At 50.6% G+C, this 20,329-nt stretch overlaps 1 protein-coding gene and 1 long non-coding RNA gene across 11 annotated transcripts in view; both read left to right on the top strand.

The window, feature by feature from the left end:
- The window catches only part of RALGPS1 (Ral GEF with PH domain and SH3 binding motif 1), a 379,879-nt gene that overhangs the window by 349,279 nt on the left and 10,271 nt on the right, over positions 1 to 20,329 (top strand). For 7 of the 10 annotated variants that reach the window (XM_037745920.1, XM_037745923.1, XM_037745918.1 and 4 more), the window contains 6 exons: positions 98 to 149; positions 11,599 to 11,682; positions 12,992 to 13,097; positions 13,538 to 13,630; positions 13,853 to 13,958; positions 15,664 to 15,755. In XM_037745920.1, coding sequence (XP_037601848.1) covers positions 98 to 149; positions 11,599 to 11,682; positions 12,992 to 13,097; positions 13,538 to 13,630; positions 13,853 to 13,958; positions 15,664 to 15,755 — 533 coding nt within the window. Of the gene's footprint in view, positions 1 to 97; positions 150 to 11,598; positions 11,683 to 12,991; positions 13,098 to 13,537; positions 13,631 to 13,852; positions 13,959 to 14,068; positions 14,308 to 15,663; positions 15,756 to 20,329 lie in introns of those variants that run through there. The other 3 variants (XM_037745926.1, XM_037745925.1, XM_037745922.1) reach the window with 2 other exon arrangements.
- LOC119474185 lies at positions 156 to 11,386 on the top strand. Its single transcript, XR_005203474.1, has 2 exons — positions 156 to 5,939; positions 10,887 to 11,386. It is a non-coding gene; the product is annotated as an uncharacterized LOC119474185 (long non-coding RNA).

Raw genomic sequence — 20,329 nt, 5'->3', positions numbered from 1 at the left:
ACTTCTGTGAGCTCAGGGGCCTGGGCCCAGTGACCCAGGAGAACAGGCCCCTCTTCTGTGAAGCCATTGTGCTCATTGACCTGTGTTCCTTTTCCAGGCAGTAGTGAGAGCTCAGAGTTTAGTGAAGAGATGTCTTCAGGGCTGGAAAGGTGAGTGTGGCCTCAGCATGGCCTCCCTCCCTGGGGAGGTGCTCAGGGCCAAGGGAGCTGGAGACAGGCCCTGTCCCACCCACCCCATGCCAGCCTCTGTGAGGCTGCTCTGTGGCTCCTCCAGCCCCCTCGCCGGGGCAGGGCCAACTAGGAGGGAGGATGGAAGAGCAGGATGGGTGTCGGGTCCCCAGCCCCCATACTCTGAGCAGCCCCACGCCTCCTCTGGTCCAGGAAGGTCTTCCTCCAGCACAGCTGCAGAAGGCCTGGGAGTAGATTTGGCCCAAAATATGGGTTCTTGAAAATGGAAGCCTAAGAAGTGGTCTGGTCTTGAGATGGGCATGTGGCTCCGCCTGGTGGGGTCTGAGAATATTGCACCCAAATGGCCTCAGGCCTTGGGTATTTATTGACCCCCACCCTGCTAGGCACTGGTGACAGGAAAGCGGCCACAGCCTCTGCCTCCCTTGAGGCTCCCTCAGCCCAGGGTTTGGCTCCCCGGGAGAGCCTGTGTGCCAGGGCCCCAGGCCTCTTGCTCAGGAATTCCCATTGCACATACTCCATGTACTGGTGTTTTCCTGTGCCAGGTGCCAGGTGGTCTCTAGTAAGGCAGGAGATGCTGTGAAGGGGGTGCCCTCACAGCCATGGCACCACCAGGGGTGAAGGGCATCATGGTGACTAAAGGTCTGATGGGAGGTGGGAAACATCCAATGACACAGAATGTCCAGGAAAGGCAGGTTTGCACCAGAATGCAGGGCCCTGGGCACACATGCACACTCACAGTGACACACTCACAAGTACACACACCTTACACACTCACATATACCCAGGCACACACTGTACACTTGCACTCGCCTATTACATGCAGTCTCACACATACACAGACACATACACATGTGCTTGTATACACATTCATATAATCACTGTCACACGTGGGTGTATATACTATTTTCACACATGCACATATGCATGCATGTACACGCACACATTTTTGTGCACAAACATACGTGTGTGTGTAAACACATGCACACACCACTCCTCCTCTGGAGCTGAAGCTTCTCTCCTCAGTGCCCATAATCCTAAGTTGACCACAGAGAAGATAGGTGCTGCCTAGCAACTCCTCCCAGGGCAGAGGAGCTGTCTGCTGGTCAGTGCTCTTGGTTGAGCATGGCCTGTGCCAAGCACTGTCTTGGTGCTTTGCATGCACAGACATACCGAATTCTGCACAGCAGCCATTCATAGTGTCCCCATTTTATACATGTGAGAAACAAGGCTCAGAGAGGTGAAATGACTTACCCACTCCACACTCTGATATGAACAGAGCTGAGCCACACCCAACAGCCTCCTGACCACTGAGGGACCTCTTCATCACTGCTCCACACCTCGGCCAGATACGGGGACTGCGCCATATAGGACAGTCAGTCTGTCTGCCTGTGAAACCCAAGATGGGGGATGGCGGGGGAGTGACGATGTGCCAGCCCTCAGAGGCTCTCTCTTCTCCCTCTCCACCCATCTGGGTTGCTCAGGCAAATGGGCCAGTAGCTTTCACCCTGGGAGCCACCCCAGCAATGGCGAGGAGAACCAGACAGGCACAAGGGCAGACTCCAGAACTCTTAGCACCAGTCAGGGGACTCCTGGGGGCGCCCTAAGGGAGATGGCTTACAGGCAAGCAGTACCTCCCCTGGCCTCAGGCCAATGAGAAGACATCAAATGGCAAACAGTCACAGATCCTGAAGAGCAATTAGACCTGAACCAGTCTTTCATTCATTCATTCTTTCACTTGCTCATTCCTTCATTGACTCACTTATTCATTCAGTAGCTGTTAAGCAACTGCTCCCTGCCAGACACCACACTACTAACTGAGGGTATAGCAGCTATAGTTCCTGCTAAGTCCTCATGACTGAGATTAGAGCTACTAGGAAGGAGGATGGCGAGAGAGAATTCCTTGTCCCAGGGAGACGATGCTGGTTGCAATGTCATCATCGCTGTGGGCCACAACATTTCACAGCATTTAGATCACTATCCATCTGAATATCTAGAGTAAGTGATTTTGGGATGGTCTCATGGCTGGTGCAGATGCCTGGCCCCACCTCCAGCAGCCTGGAAACAGCCCTGCAGGGAGGATGTCCTGTTTCTCACCCTCTGAGGATGGCTCTTGGCCCAGCCCCACCTTGCTGAGGGGAGCAGGAGGCCACCTGCTTTGGAGGATGCCAGTGGGACTCCAGTCAAGACCCAGGCTCCGTGCAGTCTTAATGACCCCAATCTAGACCCAGGTCCCTTGGCCACTGGCCTCTATCCCCATCCTGCACTGCCTCTTACATTCCGTGAAGTAATCCACACTCACAAATGCACAGGAGCATTCTGGGCCTTCCTGGAAAGTCCATGGGAGAGTTGGAGGGGAAGACTTACCTCTTACAGCTTGAAAATCTTCATTACATGTGGCTCTTTTCTTTCAGTTACTCACCTTCATGCTCTTACCTGGGTCTTCTCTATTCCTGATCTTCATGGGCCCAATCCTTAGCTCTTCCAGGTCCTCCCTCCACTCCCAGCTCTTCCCCCAGGTCAAATCCTCCTACTCTATAATGGGAAGCAGATTCCCCCTTCCTGGGAAGACTGTCAGCCTGCCTGGGCCCAAAGGCCAGCACCTGCCCTGAAAAAGCCTCTCCTCCTCTTTATGGAAAGATGCTGTAAGAACACAGCTTTCTCTGCATGTTACGCTGCTTGAGCAGACAAGAGACTGTGGAGCCAGAGCCAGAGGTGCAGGGGAAGCCTGGGCCCCACTCAAAGAAATGAGGGCGTAAGAGAGGAGAGGAGGAGGCTTGGCCATGGTGGCGGAGACAGCATTTTCACCCACAGCTCTGAAGCTTAGGGACCACAGTCTTCTATCGAAGATTGCCACCAGCCCCTGCCCCTCAGCCTTGATAATAAGCCTGCCCAGGCTAGGAAGAGAAATAGAGCTAGATACCAAGGTGAAAGGCAGGGAGACCCAGGGCCAGTTCCTCCACACCACACACCCCTGGTGGGTTGAGGGCACACCTTCATCACCATGAATGCCACTGTCAGCAGGCAGGCAGCAGTTTCTGTTGTCTGGCCAGGGGTGGGACCCTGTGTGCCTATCTGGTGAGTTTGCCTTCCCTGAGTTTACACACGTAGATGTCTCCTCCTTGGGTGGTAGCCAGAGTTCAGGCTGCAGATGGCCAGTGGATCCCCAAAGTGTCTGGCCATGAAGAGCTCCCACACTGGAGCTGGAGCCTGCTGAGGCCTGTGGAACCGCTGTACTGCCCCCAGTAGGAATGGGCCTGTTCTTACTGGACTGTGGAACAAGGGTGCAGAGAACAAAGGGGACCCTTTTCTGCTCTGTATCCTATCTCTTCACCTGTGTCAGCCTTGGCAAGGTCACGGGGCCTGTGGGGCCAGGGAGGGGCAGTGAGACCCAGGGAGGTGTGTGTTAGTTACTTCTGAACTTCCAGGCTGCCTTAAAGACCCTCCTCTACCCTTGAGACCCAGAATGAGGACAGGGTGGTGGTCCTGGGCCAGAGGGCCATGGGCAGGAGTGGGCCTGCTCCTCTCTGTGACTGCACCTAGTGTCCCTAGTCAGCAGTTTTCCCCACCTCATGCCCAGGAGAATAGGGGTGAGGAGGGAAGGGGAGCCTCCAGCACACTCTGCTTTCCCAGGGAGGTGGGGAGGCATTCAATGACCTGGTGAGGAGGGCTGTGGGCTTGTGTCAGGATGATCCAACCAACCTCAGGCCCCTTGGAAACGAACAGGAAAGGGAGCGTTTAATCAGGAGCAGCAGTAATGGATAACAGGTGCCTTTTTCTGCCTGATTTGGAAAGCAAGTGTTGGCACTAAGATGAAAACAAGAATATCAGCCTACGAGTTAAAGTATTTTAAATTAGATGTTTTTAAAAAGACTAACAAAATGGATTGCAGAGGCGATCATATATGTACATGTGAAAATAGAGTCTCACTCATTCTATTTCTGGGCTGTGGGTTTATTTAGTGAGTTTATTTTCCCTGTATTCTCCAGATTTTCCACAATGGGTAAATGTTTCTTTTCTACCCAGAAAAACAATTAACATTTAACTTTATAAAAGAAGACGTAATCAGAAATGATTACTAATCAGTTTTTAACAACTGAAATATGATAGTGCCACAAAGTTGATTACGAAACACTTGGCCACCATCTCCCCTGGTCGGAATCACCAGTCTCCATGGAAGGGCCTTCTCGTGTGAGGCACGGGCTGTAATGCATGTAGTGGGAAGAATGGGGGATGGGCGTCCTCGGAAGGCCCAGGATGAGAGGAAGCCCCTCTAGTGAGAGAGGGAAGTGCGGCTGGGGCAGGGTTACGGGGGCATAGTGCACAACCCTCTCTGAAGAGTCTGTTCCTCTTCCTGCTCTGAAGGAGGTGAGGGAATAGGTCAGAGCTCAGAGTCTTAAATAAGTCCTGCCAGGTCCACAAAGGATGGGAAGCAGTTGTGCAGGATGCAGTGGGAGCCCCCAACAGGTCAACCTACATTGGGTCCTAGGCTCAGAGGTGGCTTCTGGAGGAGGGGATGGTTAAGCAGTAGTCCAGGACATTTAGTGAAGAGGACCCTCGGGGAGGGTCCTGAGGAGGCTGTGGGCTGTGAGTCATGCACCAGGCTGGAACAGGTGGCCTAGGGTGTGGTATCTGTAAGAGTCTCGTACAGGAGAGCTGGGCCCCATGGCAGGTTCTGTTCTCTCGAGTTGTCAGTGTACCTCCACAGTGAAAGGGATAGCCAGCCATGTTAGGGGACCTGAAGTTAGGACCACTGATCCTCCCAGGCCCTTGGGTAGCTCTCAGTACCTCTGAGCCTCCATTCCTCAGCCCTGTGATGAGGCTAGGCATGGTGAAGACCTAGCACATCTGAGGAACTGATTTAGGGACTTTTTTTTTTTTTTTGAGGCAGAGTCTCACTTTGTTTTCTAGGCTGGAGTGCGGTGGTGCTGTCATAGTTCTCTGCAGCCTTGATCTCCCAGGCTTAAGCAGTCCTGCTGTCTCCACCTTAGAAGTAGCTGGGTACAGGTGCATGCCACCATGCCTGACTAAATTTTTTATTTTCATTTTTCAGTAGAGATGGGGGCTCATTGTGTTCCCCAGCTGGTCTCAAGCAATCCTCCTACTCCTACTTCCCAGCGTGCTAGGAGGACAGGCAGGAGCCATGGTGCCCAGCCTGAACTGGGGACTTTTATGAATTTCCCTCGATAGGTACTACTTACCAGCAAGAAGGCAACCCAGGAGTCTAAGGGTAGGTAGGGGGAAGAAAAATGCCCTCAAATGCAATTCAGTCATCAAGGGAGGGATGGACTGGAATGATGGCAAATTTCTGCCAGCACTTGCTGGCCTCCAGGATGACACTGGACTGTGGGAGGGCTCCTCCAAGAGGTTGCTGCAGACAGTGGCCCCCAGAGTGCTATAGGGTGGTGCTGTAGGGTGTTCAGGGAGTTGGGTGATGCAGTTTCTGTCCATGTGAGGTTTACCTGTTTGTTTTAGCTGGAAGGATTATCTGACATCCTTACGGAGGCACTAGGAAGTGGAGTCATGGCAACAGAGCACTAAGCCTGCTGTCCCCAAAACTGAGTTTTAAAAGACACTTGTTTCCTTCCTTGAGAAGATCAGAGAACCCTGGCATATGCCCAGGTTTACCATGTCACAAGGTTGCCTCTCAAGCCCCAAACTCTGCAGAATTTTGGGAGAGTCGGGCCAGGCGCTAGAGGCGATCCTGCAGGTGATGGGTCCCTTTGGCTGCCATGCTTCAAGTGTGGGGAGAAGGTTGGAACATCAAATGGGTATAGGAAGTGAGTCTTCTAAGACAGAAGAGGGTAAAGGAGAAAGAGGGCCATTCTCAGGGTGACTGCCACAGAGGACTTCACTGTCCCCCCAACCTGTGGCTGAGGCCAGGAGCCCAGGCTCTCATTCCTCCCTTGAGTCTGGTTTCCTTGGGTTCATCCTGCTGCCAGGCGCCTGGCTTCAGTGCTCTGAACTCTTGGCCTGTCTCTCCTGAATGAGACTCAGAGACACTGAGCCCTGGGCCACCTGTCCCAGCTTGGTGCATGACTCAGAGCTTGAGGCCTCCTCAGGTCCCAGGACCCCTGTCGAGGGATCATTAGGATCCTCTTCATCCAATGTCCTCTGGGTGGCAGCCCAGTTAGACAATTTGCCAGCTTCTGTTTTGGGTTTCCCTCCAATATGTGATCTTTTGCCTCACTGCCTTAGCTGCAGACACTAAAGTCTGGCAATTGACGTTCCAGCCAGCAGACTGAGGTAAGTCTGCAGAGAGAAAAGTGCACAAAGAACACTCTGCCTCTAGGTGCCAGGGCCTTTTGCTTGACTTTGTTTTTGAGCCCTGCCAGGCAGCTACTGCTGCTTCATGGTTGCTGAGAAATTTCTGCCCACAGCTTCTCTGTTCAATACCTACAATTTCTCCAGAGTCAGCAGCTAGGGGGCAGGACACTCCTTCCATCTCTGTCTATCCTTCTCTGTGCATATCTGCTTTACCCCTCCCCAGTCTCTCTCAGGCAAGATTTCTGGACTTCCCAATGCACAGAGGGGAAGATGGATGATACCTCAGAGCTCTCAAGTTTACATGTGATAGTTTTGCCCAGCCACTGAGCCTCAGTTTAAGCCTCTCAAATCTGGTTCCTAATCACCAAGAGAGAAGATCTGGCTTACCTGGCTTAGACCACTGCTATTGCCCTGTCCCCTCAGCTGTCACAAGGACGGGGGCATGCAATACAAATGTGGTTCCTAGGGACCCACTTAGTGAATCAGGGACATTGCCCAGAGAAAAGTGGGTGACCCATACAGAGCAAATATCCTTCAAAAAGACCTGCTAGAAGGGACATCCCAGGGCCCAGCAGAATTCAGGGTGGCAGCTTCCTGCCTGAAGATGAGAGTGAAGCATCAGAAAGTGGCCAGGATAAGCCATGGCCTAATTGGACTGGCTTCCTATCCAGAGTGTGTGGGCGCAGGTGGACACTGCTGATGAATAGCATCACCTGGGCCCTTCCACATGTACACTCCTACCCGGGCACTGTGTACGTGAGGCTGGGGCTCTGTGTACAGAAGACTAGGGGAAGTGTATTAGTCTTTTCTCATGCTGCTGATAAAGACATACCTGAGACTAGGTAATTTATAAAGGAAAGGGTTTAATTGACTCATAGTTCAGCATGGCTGGAGAGGCCTCAGGAAACTTACAATCATGGTGGGAGGGGAAGCAAGCATCTTCTTCACGTTGCGGCAGCAAGGAGACGTGCCAAGCAAAAGATTTTGAAAAGCCCCTTAGAAAACCATCAGATCTCATGAGAACTCACTCACTATCACAAGAATAGCAGCATGGGGGTAACCACCCCCATGATTCAATTAACTCCCACTGGGTCCCTCCCATAACATGTGGGGATTGTGGGAACTATGATTCGTGATGATATTTGGGTGTGGACACAGCCAGACCCTATCAGGGAGGGAACCTAATTCTGCTAAGACCAAGATTACCAAGGCCTCAACATAATTATTTTCTGCTCCTCAACCTCCTGGCCCAGAAACAGGGACTTAAGTCTTTATGAAATGTAATCCCCAGGATATTTACAACCTAATGTGTACCTAGAAAAAGATGGAGTGAAGATGGCCTTTCAGACCCACTTGAATAGTCTGAATTGTCATGATGCTGTTGGCCCAGGCAGTACCCTGGCTGCTTCCACCTCAAAAGCAGCATCCACTCTTCCTCTTCCTCGTGTTGTGATCTTGGGCAAGTGACTCCACCTCTTCAAGCATCAGACTCTTTATCTATAAGGTGGGGGGGTAATGATACTGCCTACCTCACAGTGTTATATGAATAAATGAGATGCTGGATGAATCCTGCTTAGCACACTGCCTGGCACCCACTGTCTCATCACCACCGCCACCATCGTTACCACCATCACTGTCGTCATTCCATCCTCCCACTTTGACCATCACCACCACCACTACCACCATCATCATCCCATCATCTCATCATCATCATTGTCATCATCCCATGACCCCATCCTCCTCCTCCTCCTCCTCATCTTGCACACCCTTTGGGATTGTTCCACCTTGTTGCCAGTCGATGTCTTCCCTAGACCCAGGTTCCTTCAATTGCCTGTTGCAGTCCTCTTTCTCCTGACTCCACCTAAGATCCCTGAGAGGGGGCAGTCAGATGGCCTTCCTAGGATACAGTGTTCAGCCACATGTTCCCAGAATGACACTGGGAAAGGTGTCTGTGGTTCTGGGTTGTAAGCCCCCATTTCAGTTACCAAAAAAAAAAGAAAAAAAAATCCATGATTTCTGGGGTTCCTCTGATACCACCACCTGATCATTTTGCGTTTTCTGGCCCCGAACATTCAAATAACAAATTTTCTCAAAGTGGAGACACTTCCAGATTGTCTGGTTCCAGTGGCTGAAGATCCTAGCTCCTCTGTGCTAATGCTGGCCTTCTAGGTAGCCAGAGTTGCCTTGCCCAGCACAGTCCTCCTCCAGCTCTGGGGGGCTCACCTGGGAGGGAAAGCTGGCCACTTCCCCTGACTCTGTGTCCTAAAGGCTGGCCTGGAGAAAAGTCACACTGGTGCTGCCCTTCAATGCCTGGGGTTGCTCCTCTGGCTCCAGAGAGAGCAGGTTCTGACTTTCAGAGCCTGGAACAGCCACACTGGCACAGGCCCTCCACCCACACCAGAAAGTGAGCCTCCCTTTGTGAACACTTGCATCTCTATCTCTAATGGCAGGCCATTAGGGTGGGACAAGTGGCTTCGCTTCCTTGAGTTTCAGTTTCCTCATCTAAAACTATGAGAACATGGCCCCCTCACAAAGCTGGGCGTGCTTGTGTGTGAAAGTATGTAGTTGGCACGTGGTATGCAGTTGAGAAGAGGCAGATGCTCTTCAGCACCAGGCAGCCAAAACTGCCAGGAGACTGCTCCAGTGGGCCACCAAGGGACCAGGAGACCTGGGAGGTGGCCCCATCCTGGGAGATTCCCAGGCCTAGGAATCTTGTGGTCATTCTGTCTCAGACACTGACAAATCCCAGGCAGCGTGAGTGCAGGTGGGGACCCACAAGTAGACGTACCTCAGAGAGTGCAATGCCAGAAGGGTCCCCACATGGGCTCAGTCCATGTGACAGAGCCCACCATGTTTGATGGTGCTGCCTCTCCCTCTGTCCTGAAAGTCTGCATGTCACAGTGTGGTGAGGAGCTTGGGCTGTAGAGTCAGACAGTCCTGGGTTCAAGTCCTAGCTTACAAGGCTCATGCCTTGGTCAAGTAGATTCACATCACTGAGCCTCAGTTTCCTCATTGTGGGGAGGGTAAGGGTGCTTTACACAAAGCCTCGGTGACAGCATGAGTGCACGCGATTAGGTTGCAGGGGCATCAGAGCATGTGAGCGCCCACTGCCTAGTGTCTGCTTGGTCTGTCGAGAGCTACCCGGTGGTCCCTGGTGTCCTTGTGCTCCCCGCCAGTCCACTCTTCACCCCTTTAGGGAGGACATGAGGAAAGGCCCCTTACAAGGCTAACCTGCCTGGAAGATGCTCGTTTCAAGCTCTCCATCAAAGATATCATTCCATCAAACATCTGTAAAATACAAAGCCATGTACTATCTCATGTAAAGGGAGAGAATGACGGGAAGAAGGTAGCTGCACTGGCCCCCGTACCCTGTCTGAGGTACTGTGGGAACTGTGGACAGTCTGCTGCCATCACATATTCTCCTCAGGTAACAGGGGAAAAGACTCAGGAGAAGAAAAGTGGCAAAGGGGCCAGAGGGCCCGGCTCTGGGAAGGGGGACTCTATCCTCAACTCCAAACAGGCGGCAGCTCAGAGCTGGAATCCAGCTCAGATAAGGAGGAAACGTCCCTGGGTAGCAGACAAAGCCACAAAGAATCTCACTGCAGAAAAGCCATTGTCAGACCCTTCTCAGAAGAAACCCTGGTGATGGCTGGAAGAAGAGCAGCCCTGGAGGCAGCCATGGCCGGTTCCCCTGAGCAGCACGGCTTCCACACAGGCTTGGGACCTGACATGCTAGTACACTCACCTGTGAGGTGCTCAGTATGTGGTGCCAGGAAGAGTGACTTTGGGGACTGTTTCGCTTGTCCAAAATGAGAGATTCACAGTTATCTGCGTGGGTCACATTCATTCACTGTACTCCACCCCTCTTTCTGGGAGGGAGGTGCCATTGGGCCAGTGGCCAGGGAATTGGGCACACCAGGGCCTCCCTCCTCTGTGCCACAGCTCAGTAGGGGTGGGGATAGGGTCAGCCTGTGACCACCCTGACACCAGTTATGTTAGAGGACTGGGGAGCCAAGCTCATGCTATGATACGCCGTCACCCAGAGAGGAAGAGCTGATGGACAGGAGACTTGGGGGGCCAAGAACAGCTGTCCCAGCTAACCGTCAGACTCCCGCCAGCCCTGAAATTGGGTCCCTGGACAGTGGACCCAAGATGGTCATTAAGAAGAGCTCCTTCCTGGAGGGAGGGCAGAGGCCCCTGGGCAGGTATGATGCACCTGCTGCAATGCATGAGGGCAGCCCCACACCACCCACAGGTGCCAATGTCACAGAGCGACATGCAGCAATGTACGGCTGACCATGGAGGACTGAGGGGATCTTACAAAGGAACTCTGGGCCTCATCTGACTTTATTAAGTTGACTACATTGTATTCTAGCCAATGGGCAAGAAGAGCTGTGGTCAGAGAATAGGCCATGCTTCAAGGGTGGGAGAAAGGTTGGAACATCAAATGGATACAGGAAGTGATTCTTCTAAGACAGGAGAGGGTAAAGGAGAAAGAGGGTGCCTCCATGCAAAGAGGCTGAGCAGGAAGCTGCACGTTGCCCCAGAAAGGCTCACTGCCGGGGAGCGCAGGCAAAAAGAAAGCCAGAGGGCTGCCCACAGAGTAACCCTGAGTGTGAACTCCTGGATGCTGCAGCAGGTCACAAAGCAAGTTTGCAGAGACCTGGCTAGAGCCACAGAGGAGACTGTCCAGTGCAGAGGATGTAGCACACAGAAGGCTCCAGTTGCATCCTGGTGAATGACACCCAGGCCCAACCTGCAAGGTTGCCCACAATTCTGTGTGCACTGTTAACGTGGACTTGCCATGGACTGTCTGGGCTCTACAGTGCTTTGAAACATCTCAGCCCTAGGCTGAGGCAAGTGGGCGTGCCTGGATTTTAGTCATGCTCTTGACCCTGGAAAAATGGTGAACACTCAATTAAAAGTTGAAAGAATTAACTGGGGACTTGGGGACTCTGAGGGGTGCTGTGTTTAGTGGCCTGGCAACTCCAGGTGTGCTTGCAGTGTGGCCGAGGAGGCCGGGAGGGAGGTTGCTCTGTGGGGCTTCCTGGGCTAATTGACCATGTAGTCCAGGGTGCTCTTGCCTCCTTCAGGAGCATCTGGTCTTTCAAAGCTGTTGCTAAAATTTAACCCTTTTCCTCTGTAGCAGGGGACGTCTCTATGCTACCCTGGGGCCCAACTGGCGGGTTCCAGTTCGGAATTCTCCTAGAACCCGGAGCTGTGTCTACAGGTATTCATGTGTTCATGTGTTCATTTGTTCAACACATAGCTTGTTATGTGGCCTGCTGGATGCCAAGCACTGTGCTAGAGGCTGCCAAAAGAAACAGACACAGCCTTTGCTTCCATGAGGCTACTTCCAGGTGCATAGACTGTCCTAGAGGAGGTAAGGGGCACTCAGGGAGAGGAGCAGAAACACACTTGGTTGGGGAGATCAGGGAAGGCCTCCCTGAAGAAGAGACCGGAAGAATGATAGGAATTCACCAAATAATTGAGCCGTGGACTGTGAGACAGGAAGAGCGGATGATTAGAGTGAAGGAAAGGCAGTGTTCGAAGGAATGAGAGAGGGCAGGGACATGAGATGAGCTGCAGCTGCATCCAGCAGGGGTGAGGATGGTGGCTCAGATTTTAAAAGCAACAGGGAGCCATGAAAGGGGCATGCTATGAGTGGTGGAGGAGCAGAGAGAGGGAGGGTGGAGGCATTGGCCAGTGTGGACCCAGGAAGGCCAGTGAAGCGCACTCAGCAGTGGCTGGAAGGAAGGCGCCGTGGCCTAAGGTGTGGTAGGATGGCTAAGATACATGGTCAGGCATATTTAGTGTCTGATCCCCAGTGCATCCTTGGGATTGATTAGGTTGCAGGGGCATCAGAGAGAGAAGAAAACCCCAGCTTTCTGGCTGAAGTGGCCAGTAGTGGATGGTGCCATTCATGGGGCATGGGCAGATCTGGTGCTCAGGAGGGAGGTCTGGGCTGCCATGCCCTTGGATGCCTTGATCTGTAGATGGTGCTTGAGTCTCCAAGGGAGAGGATGAGAGAAGAGCCTGGGAAAGGTGTGGGGAATGGTGCGTGTGGGCTCGTGTCCCTCTGCCACTCCATACTGCCTCTTCCGTACCTCACTGCTCCTCCAAAGCTCCTGCCAACACCAGAAGGAGGGGCTGCTGCAGCTGGGGCTGTGTAGGCACTAGCTCCTCAGGTGTGGAGGAGCCCACACCAGCCCCGGGGAGTGGCCAGGCTGCAGCTGTGACAAAAGCATCCTTCAGGATAAGGTGGGGGTGCTGATCGGGGTCTGGATTATGAGGAACTTGGTCACCAAACCTGAAGCTTTGTAGCCCCAGAGAGACAGGTGTGGGAGTCCTTGGCGGTGGGTCCTTCATGTGCATCATCACCTGGCCCTGTCCTCCAGGCCTTGCCCTGCGCTGTTGAGTCCTCTGGATTGCTGGGACATCACACACTTGGCAGTGGGGCACCTGTGGTCCCCAGTGAGTGAGAGGGTCCTTGACCTCAGCTCCTCCAGGGCAATATCTGACTGATGGTCTCTTCTCAGCCCCACCGGCCCGTGCATCTGTTCTCTGGGGAACTCGGCAGCTGTGCCCACCATGGAAGGGCCTCTGAGAAGAAAAACCCTGCTCAAGGAAGGGCGGAAGCCTGCAGTAAGTGCAGACCCACATCCACCTGGGGCAGCAAGGGCAGCAGTGAAGGACCTGGATCCAAAGACTGCAGCCCTGCCTGGGCCACTGAGTTTCCACATCTGTAAATAGTGCCCACTCCTAGAGGTCTCAGCAAGAAAGTCACATGTGTGGCAGAGGCCCTGCTTGCAGTGAGTGTGCAGCGAGCCGAACTCTCAGAAATTATGCCTGGCACTGCCTTGAAATGAACAAAGCAAAGGTTCCCTGAGTAAAGGAGTAAGAGAGGGGACGAAAGACACCTCCCATCTTGGTCCTAGGTGGAAGCTGGCATTGCCAGGGGGTGATGGAGGGCCAGGAGCCTGCACTGGCATTGATGGGGTGGCTGGGTCTGGAATCACAGGGCCAGGGGGCCTCTACCCCCCACCACCCCTGGTGGCATCACTCAGCTTCCCCTTCCTCTGTAGCTGTCCTCGTGGACCAGGTACTGGGTCATACTCTCAGGATCCACCCTCCTGTACTATGGAGCCAAGTCCTTGCGGGGCACAGACAGAAAACACGTAAGTCCCTTGAAAGGACTCTCATGCTGGGACTTTGTCTAGTGGGAAAGGGACCTCTGTGAACTGTGGAGGATGGGAGTGGGAAAGGGATCAAGTGAATTGAGGAGTATGGGAGTGGGAAGGTGGCAGGGGAGGGAAGGAGCCTGCCTGGCCCAGGGCGGCCTCTCCTGTGGAGTGGAGGGCTGGGCCCGGGCCTCCGGCTATGTTGTTGCTCTCCTCCAGTATAAATCCACACCTGGCAAAAAGGTTTCCATCGTGGGCTGGATGGTGCAGCTGCCTGATGACCCCGAGCACCCAGATATCTTCCAGCTGAACAACCCTGACAAAGGTAGGCAACAGGCCAGAGCCGGCGCCTGCAGCTGCTCTCTGCCCATTTCCTCTCCGTGCATTTTCAAGTTATTAGGATCTTTTGAGGCTGCTGCCTTTCCTTTTCTTTAGATTCTGATGTTCATAGGGTCCATGCTAGTCCACAAAAACTGTGTAGATCATGGTTGGTGTGTCCATGGAGCAAGGTACAAGGCACAGGGTGCTAGAATCCTTTTTGCAGATTACCTATGGCCTCTGGGGCCCAGCACTCCAGGAACTGTAGCCTCATGGTCTTGGAATAAACAGTAAGGTTGGATGAGGCAGGACTATGAGGTTGGAAGGGTCTTGGCTTTGGGGAGATTTCAGGGACCCCCCGACATGCATGTGCCATGAGACTCTGGCAGTGTCCAGGTTGAAAGCCAACCCAGAGAAGAACCCTTTTAACTTCCCAAAGCTCTAACTTTACCTTCTCTAGCTACCTCCCAGTTCCTCCTGGTTCCTGCTTCATGATCATGCTGGGAAGGAGAGATTCTGGATGCCATCCTCTCCAGCAGCCCTGTCTTCATCAACATTCAGAACAGACTATAGCAAATCTCCTCAGTAACCCATGTCACATGACAAAAACCCAAAAGTGCCTGGGTCAATTAGATTCCAACCAGGCAAAGTGATTGGAGCTGGAAAATCCCCAAGCATTTTCATACCTTAACAGGAATGTTTTACTATAGGGTTCATGAACACACAAATATCCTGGGGATCTGGTTAAAATTCAGATTTGGATTCAGTAGATCTGGGGTAGAGACCAAGATTTCCAACAAGCTCCCAGGCAATGCAGATGCCAGTGCTGGTGGAGAGACCATGCCTTGAGTGTCAGGCTCTAATGTTCTTAGTTGAGAAGCAGAGAAACAAAGGGAGCCTCAAAGAACCCGGAGTGAGGAAGAAAGAAATTGCCAAGTTCTCTGCTCCGTGTCTAAGTGACTGAAGCCACATTTGTTGCACACATGTGGCAGGGTGTCCTAAGTTTGGTTACCATTTGAGTTTGTTTCTCTCTCAACAGTCTGGACTGGATTAGCAGTGTTTTTTTAAGGAAATGTGACACAAGGGGTGGCCAGGGTCCATGGATAGAATTCAAGAGGTCTGTGAACTTGGGCGGAAAGAAAATACATCTTTGTTTTCAGAGCCTTCTGACTCCTTCAGTTATGAGTATAAGCATCCGACAACAAAACTGTTAGCAATACCTGTGATTTTATCTCGAAGAGAAATCAGATATTTCAAATCACATATTGTTACAGACATTTCAAAATGTCATGTATGCTCATCTCTTTGAAATTACAGTGCAGTGTGAAACCTGTACTAGATCTTGTTCTTAGTGATTTAATATAGAAGCACCTATAGAAGTTTACTGCTGATTTGTTTTTTAGTAGTTTAATAACTGTATTTGAGTATTATCGATTTCCTTTGTATCTATACATTTGAAACATTATTCTGAAAATGGTCCACAGGCTTAACCAGACAGCCAAAGGAACCATGGCCTCAAAATGCTTAAAAGCCATGGTCCAAAGGGACAGCTGGAGGGAGCCCAGGAGGCTGCTTTCTCTGCATGTTCCAGCTCACCTGGGGCCGACCTTCCTAGTTTAGTTACCCGTGTTTACATTTCTCTTTATGCTACAGTCACCAGCTGACCCGCCTATGTGGCCCTCTTCTTAACCCATGGTTTCTCTACCCATCAGGCAATGTTTACAAGTTTCAAACTGGTTCCCGATTTCATGCAATACTGTGGCACAAGCATTTGGATGATGCATGTAAAAGCAACAGGCCTCAGGTAAAGTCACCAAAATCTTGCTTGTCACCTGAAATATCCTCTCCCACCCTTGGAACTAAGGGTCCTTAGAAAACAGGGTTCCCTTCTTCCTTCAGAGCCCATTAGCCACACTCTGAGATACCCTCTTCTGATGAGCATCTTCCCTTGAGACAAGGTACCCTCTTGCTCAGCTTAGAACTAAGTCCAACTCCAGACCAGAACATTGAATCTGGTTCCTTTGTCTTTCCCACAATAGGATATGCCACAGAAACACCCACTGAGGGATTGTTATGTGCAGCTGTAATATCAGCTTCTAGCATCTATTTAGGTCATCCCTGCCAAGAGTTGACTTCATGGGAATCCTCCAGACTCAGTAAAGGGCCTCCCTGCCCCTCAACCCTTGGGAATAATGTTGCTAGCTAACTCATTGACAGCCAGCCATGGGCAGGGAAGGCTGCTGGTGAAGGGGGGTCCCTAGCTTCTCAGTGTGTTTGAACCCATGGGATCTGTATTGAGGTGGGCCCCCTCTGGCCTGCTGGGCCTGACTGATGGTATGACCCCCTCTCCTGGTCGCCCCTAGATGTCCCTTGAAGGGTGTTATGCGAAATGCTTTACATGCAGGAATTGGCTGAATTCTCCCAACATCCCTGTGAGGTAGATTCTCTTACTGTCTCCATTTTATGCTGAGGATCCTGAGGCTCAGAAAGGGGCAGACACACATTTAAGGTCCCACATTAGTGAGCAGTGGAGCTGGGATCAAACCCAAGTCTGCCTGATTCCTCTGATTCTGTACTTGTTTCCCCTGAGCCCTCCTACCTTTCCTGCCTCCACTTCCCTGGTAACCTCTGCATTTAAGCAAAAGACTGGAAGCACAGCTCCAGCTGTCCAGGCTTGCGAGAGAAATGGCTGCCTCAGTCCTCAGCAGCAGATGACGGTGGGCTGAAGCTTTCTGCTCCCTGGGGGTCCGGTGGGCAGCACTGATGCTCCTATCCCTAAGTGTCCACATGTGTGTTCACCAGGGAGCAGTCAGAGGAGGAGCGGGGGAAGCAGGAGTCGTCTCCTAGCAGGGGAAGCGGGAATTCTCTCCACCTCTCCTATGCCATACTCCTAGCCCTCCCTTGGCATAGAGGGTGGTGGTTCAAGAAGGACAGTTAGGGGTAGTGACTGGCACTAGACTTAGTGACTGGGAGTAGACTTGCCTTTGCAGAGGCCCCTTGCAGACAGCAGCTCTGGGGGACCTCAGCAAAGGCAAGTTCATACCAGGCATTTCGGTCCAGGAGGGTGGGGACTTCATGGTGCTGCACAGCATGCTCACAGACTTCTTGGTCCTTCCAAGTGGTTCTGGAAGCTGGAGGGAGGTCTCTAGTGACAGCTCTGAGGCTCTGTGCTCGGTCCTATTCAGGATTTTCATCTGTAACACAGATGAGGACAAATATGAGAAGCTGATTGAAATTATAGATCATAAGAAGCTTGAAGCAGAATTAGCAAATTCTCAGAATTAGTCCTCAACAAACTAAAACAACAGGACAAGACCAATACAAGAACAAACATGAGGCTCCACATCAGTTGCAGTTGATCCCCTTGACTCACCCATCTGACTTTGGGGAATCTGTCCTAAGCATGTGCTTACACATGTGCTCAAAGATGTGTTTAAGAATGTTCACTGCAGCATGGTTCATGATAAAAACAAACCTTGGAAGCTTCTGTGACTCTCAGGGGGTCCTGTTGCTCAACACTTGATAGTTATTATAAAGAAGCAGATCAGGGCAAAAACGTTGGAAAGGATGATCTCGTCTGTATAAAAGTTCTAAGATGATACACAAGCAATGGTAATTCTGTAGTTTCTAGAGAGTTTTATGTATATTTGTACATTGAATAAATGTAATTGCCCATCTGTATGACGGGAAGACAAGGGTTTTGGTTGGCAGCCAACTCAAGGTGATCCCTTGGGACAAGGTGTGGAGACCTAAACAAGGCTGCCGCCGCCTCAGCTTATATTAAGAGGAAGAGCATCCTGGCCTCCTCCACACTGATCACACTGTGTGTGTCTGGGGGCCCTCAATAGCTCTGAGGGCCACTCTAAGAGCACAGCACGTAAGCTCGCCTACCACACACAGGAGGCCAGAGCAGCTCCAGGTCCAACAGGAGCTGATAGCCCTAAGGTAGCTACTGGGAGGGCGGCGTGGGGAAGGAGGTAGGGCCCTGTGCCTGAAGCCTCAGCAACATGGTGGCCCCAGCCAGAAGCAACAGTGGTAGCCCTAAGCAAAACCCATTGTCCATCTTTGGAGGAGCAGCCAGAAGACGACAGCAGCCCCTGCAGGCAGCAGTGCCTGGGCAGGCTGATCCAGCAGAGTACTAATGGGTCAGTTTCATGTATTGGCAAATGTGAGTGTAGCATGGCAAGGCTACAACTATTTTTTCTTTCAAAAGTGATTTGTATTGAATATAATTCTTTTTAAAAATATATATATTTTATTGCACTTTAGGTTCTGGGGTACATGTGCAGAACTTGCAGGACTGTTGCATAGGTACATACATGGTGATGTGGTTTGCTGCCTCCATCCCCGTCACCTGTATCGGTCATTTCTCCCCATATTATCCCTCCCCAACTCCCTACCCCTCACTGTCCATCCCCTATTCCCCTCAACAGACCCCAGTGTGTGATGCTCCCCGCCCTGTGTCCATGCTTTCTCATTGTTCAACACCCGCCTATGAGGGAAAACATGCAGTGTTTGATTTTCTGTTCTTGTGTCAGTTTGCTGAGAATGATGGTTTCCAGATTCATCCATGTCCCTACAGAGGATGGCTGCATAGTATTCCGTGGTGTATACATGCCACATTTTCCTTGTCCAGTCTATCATCGATGAGCATTTGGGTTGGTTCCAGGTCTTTGCTATTATAAACAGTGCTGCAATGAACATACGTGTGCATGTGTCTTTATAATAGAATGATTTATAATCCTTTGGATATATACCCACTAATGGGATTGCTGGGTCAAATGGAATTTCTGTTTCTAGGTCCTTGAGGAATTGCCACACTGTCTTCCACAATGGTTGAACTAATTTACACTCCCACCAACAGTGTAAAAGTGTTCATATTTTTCCACATCCTCTCCAGCATCTGTCGTCTCCAGATTTTTTAATGATTGCCATTCTAACTGGCATGAGATGGTATCTCAATGTGGTTTTGATTTGCATTTCTCTAATGACCAGTGATGAGCATTTTTTCATGTTTGTTGGCCTCATATATGTCTTCTTTTGAAAAGTGTCTGTTCGTATACTTTACCCACTTTTGAATGGGTTTGTTTCTTTTTTTTTTTTTTTGTAAATCTATTTTAGTTCTTTGTAGATTCTGGAGATTAGCCCTTTGTCAGATGGGTAGATTGCAAAAATTCTTTCCCATTCTGTTGGTTGCTGGTTCACTCTAATGATTGTTTCTTTTGCTGTGCAGAAGCTCTGGAGTTTAATTAGATCCCATTTGTCTATTTTGGCTTTTGTTGCCAATGCTTTTGGTGTTTTAGTCATGAAGTCTTTGCCTACGCCTATGTCCTGAATGGTTTTGCCTAGGTTTTCTTCTCAGGTTTTTATGGTGTTAGGTCTTATGTTTAAGTCTTTAATCCATCTGGAGTTAATTTTAGTGTAAGGTGTCAGGAAGGGGTCCAGTTTCTGCTTTCTGCACATGGCCAGCCAGTTTTCACAACACCATTTATTAAACAGGGAATCCTTTCCCCATTGCTTATTTTTGTCAGATTTGTCAAAGATCAGATGGTTGTAGATGTGTGGCATTGCCTCTGAGGCCTCTGTTCTGTTCCATTGGTTTATATCTCTGTTTTGGTACCAGTATCATGCTGTTTTGATTACTGTAGCCTTGTAGTATAGTTTGAAGTCCAGTAGTGTGATGCCTCCAGCTTTGTTCTTTTTGCTTAGAGTTGACTTGGCTATGTGGGCTCTCTTTTGGTTACATATGAAGTTTAAGTTGTTTTTTTCCAGTTCTGTGAAGAGACTCATAGGTAGCTTGATGGGGATAGCATTGAATCTATAAATTACTTTGGGCAGTATGGCCATTTTTACAATATTGATTCTTCCTAACCATGACATGGAATGTTTTTTCATCTGTTTGTGTCCTCTCTTACTTCCTTGAACAGTGGTTTGTAGTTCTTCTTGAAGAGGTCCTTTACATCCTTTGTTAGGTGTATTCCTAGGTATTTTATTCTCTTTGTAGCAATTGCAAATGGCAGTTCGTTCTTGATTTGGCTCTCTCTAAGTCTGTTATTGGTGTATAGTAACGCTTGTGATTTCTGCATATTGATTTTGTATCCTGAGACTTTGCTGAAGTTGCTTATCAGTTTCAGGAGATTTGGGGGTGAGACGATGGGGTCTCCTAAATATACAGTCCTGTCGTCTGCAAATAGAGACAATTTGACTTCCTCCTTTGCATCCCTACTTGATCATGATGGATAAGTTTTTTGATGTGCTGTTGCAATTGGCTTGCCAGTATTTTATTGAAGATTTTTGCATCTATGTTCATCATGGATATTGGCCTGAAGCTTTCTTTTCTTGTTGAGTCTCTGCCAGGTTTTGGTATCAGGATGATGT

This window comes from Cebus imitator, unplaced genomic scaffold (genome assembly GCF_001604975.1).
Source record: "Cebus imitator isolate Cc_AM_T3 unplaced genomic scaffold, Cebus_imitator-1.0 Scaffold216, whole genome shotgun sequence".
Classification (NCBI taxonomy): domain Eukaryota; kingdom Metazoa; phylum Chordata; class Mammalia; order Primates; family Cebidae; genus Cebus; species Cebus imitator.
Note: the sequence above shows the minus strand (reverse complement) of the source record. Positions and strands in the feature narration are given on the sequence as shown.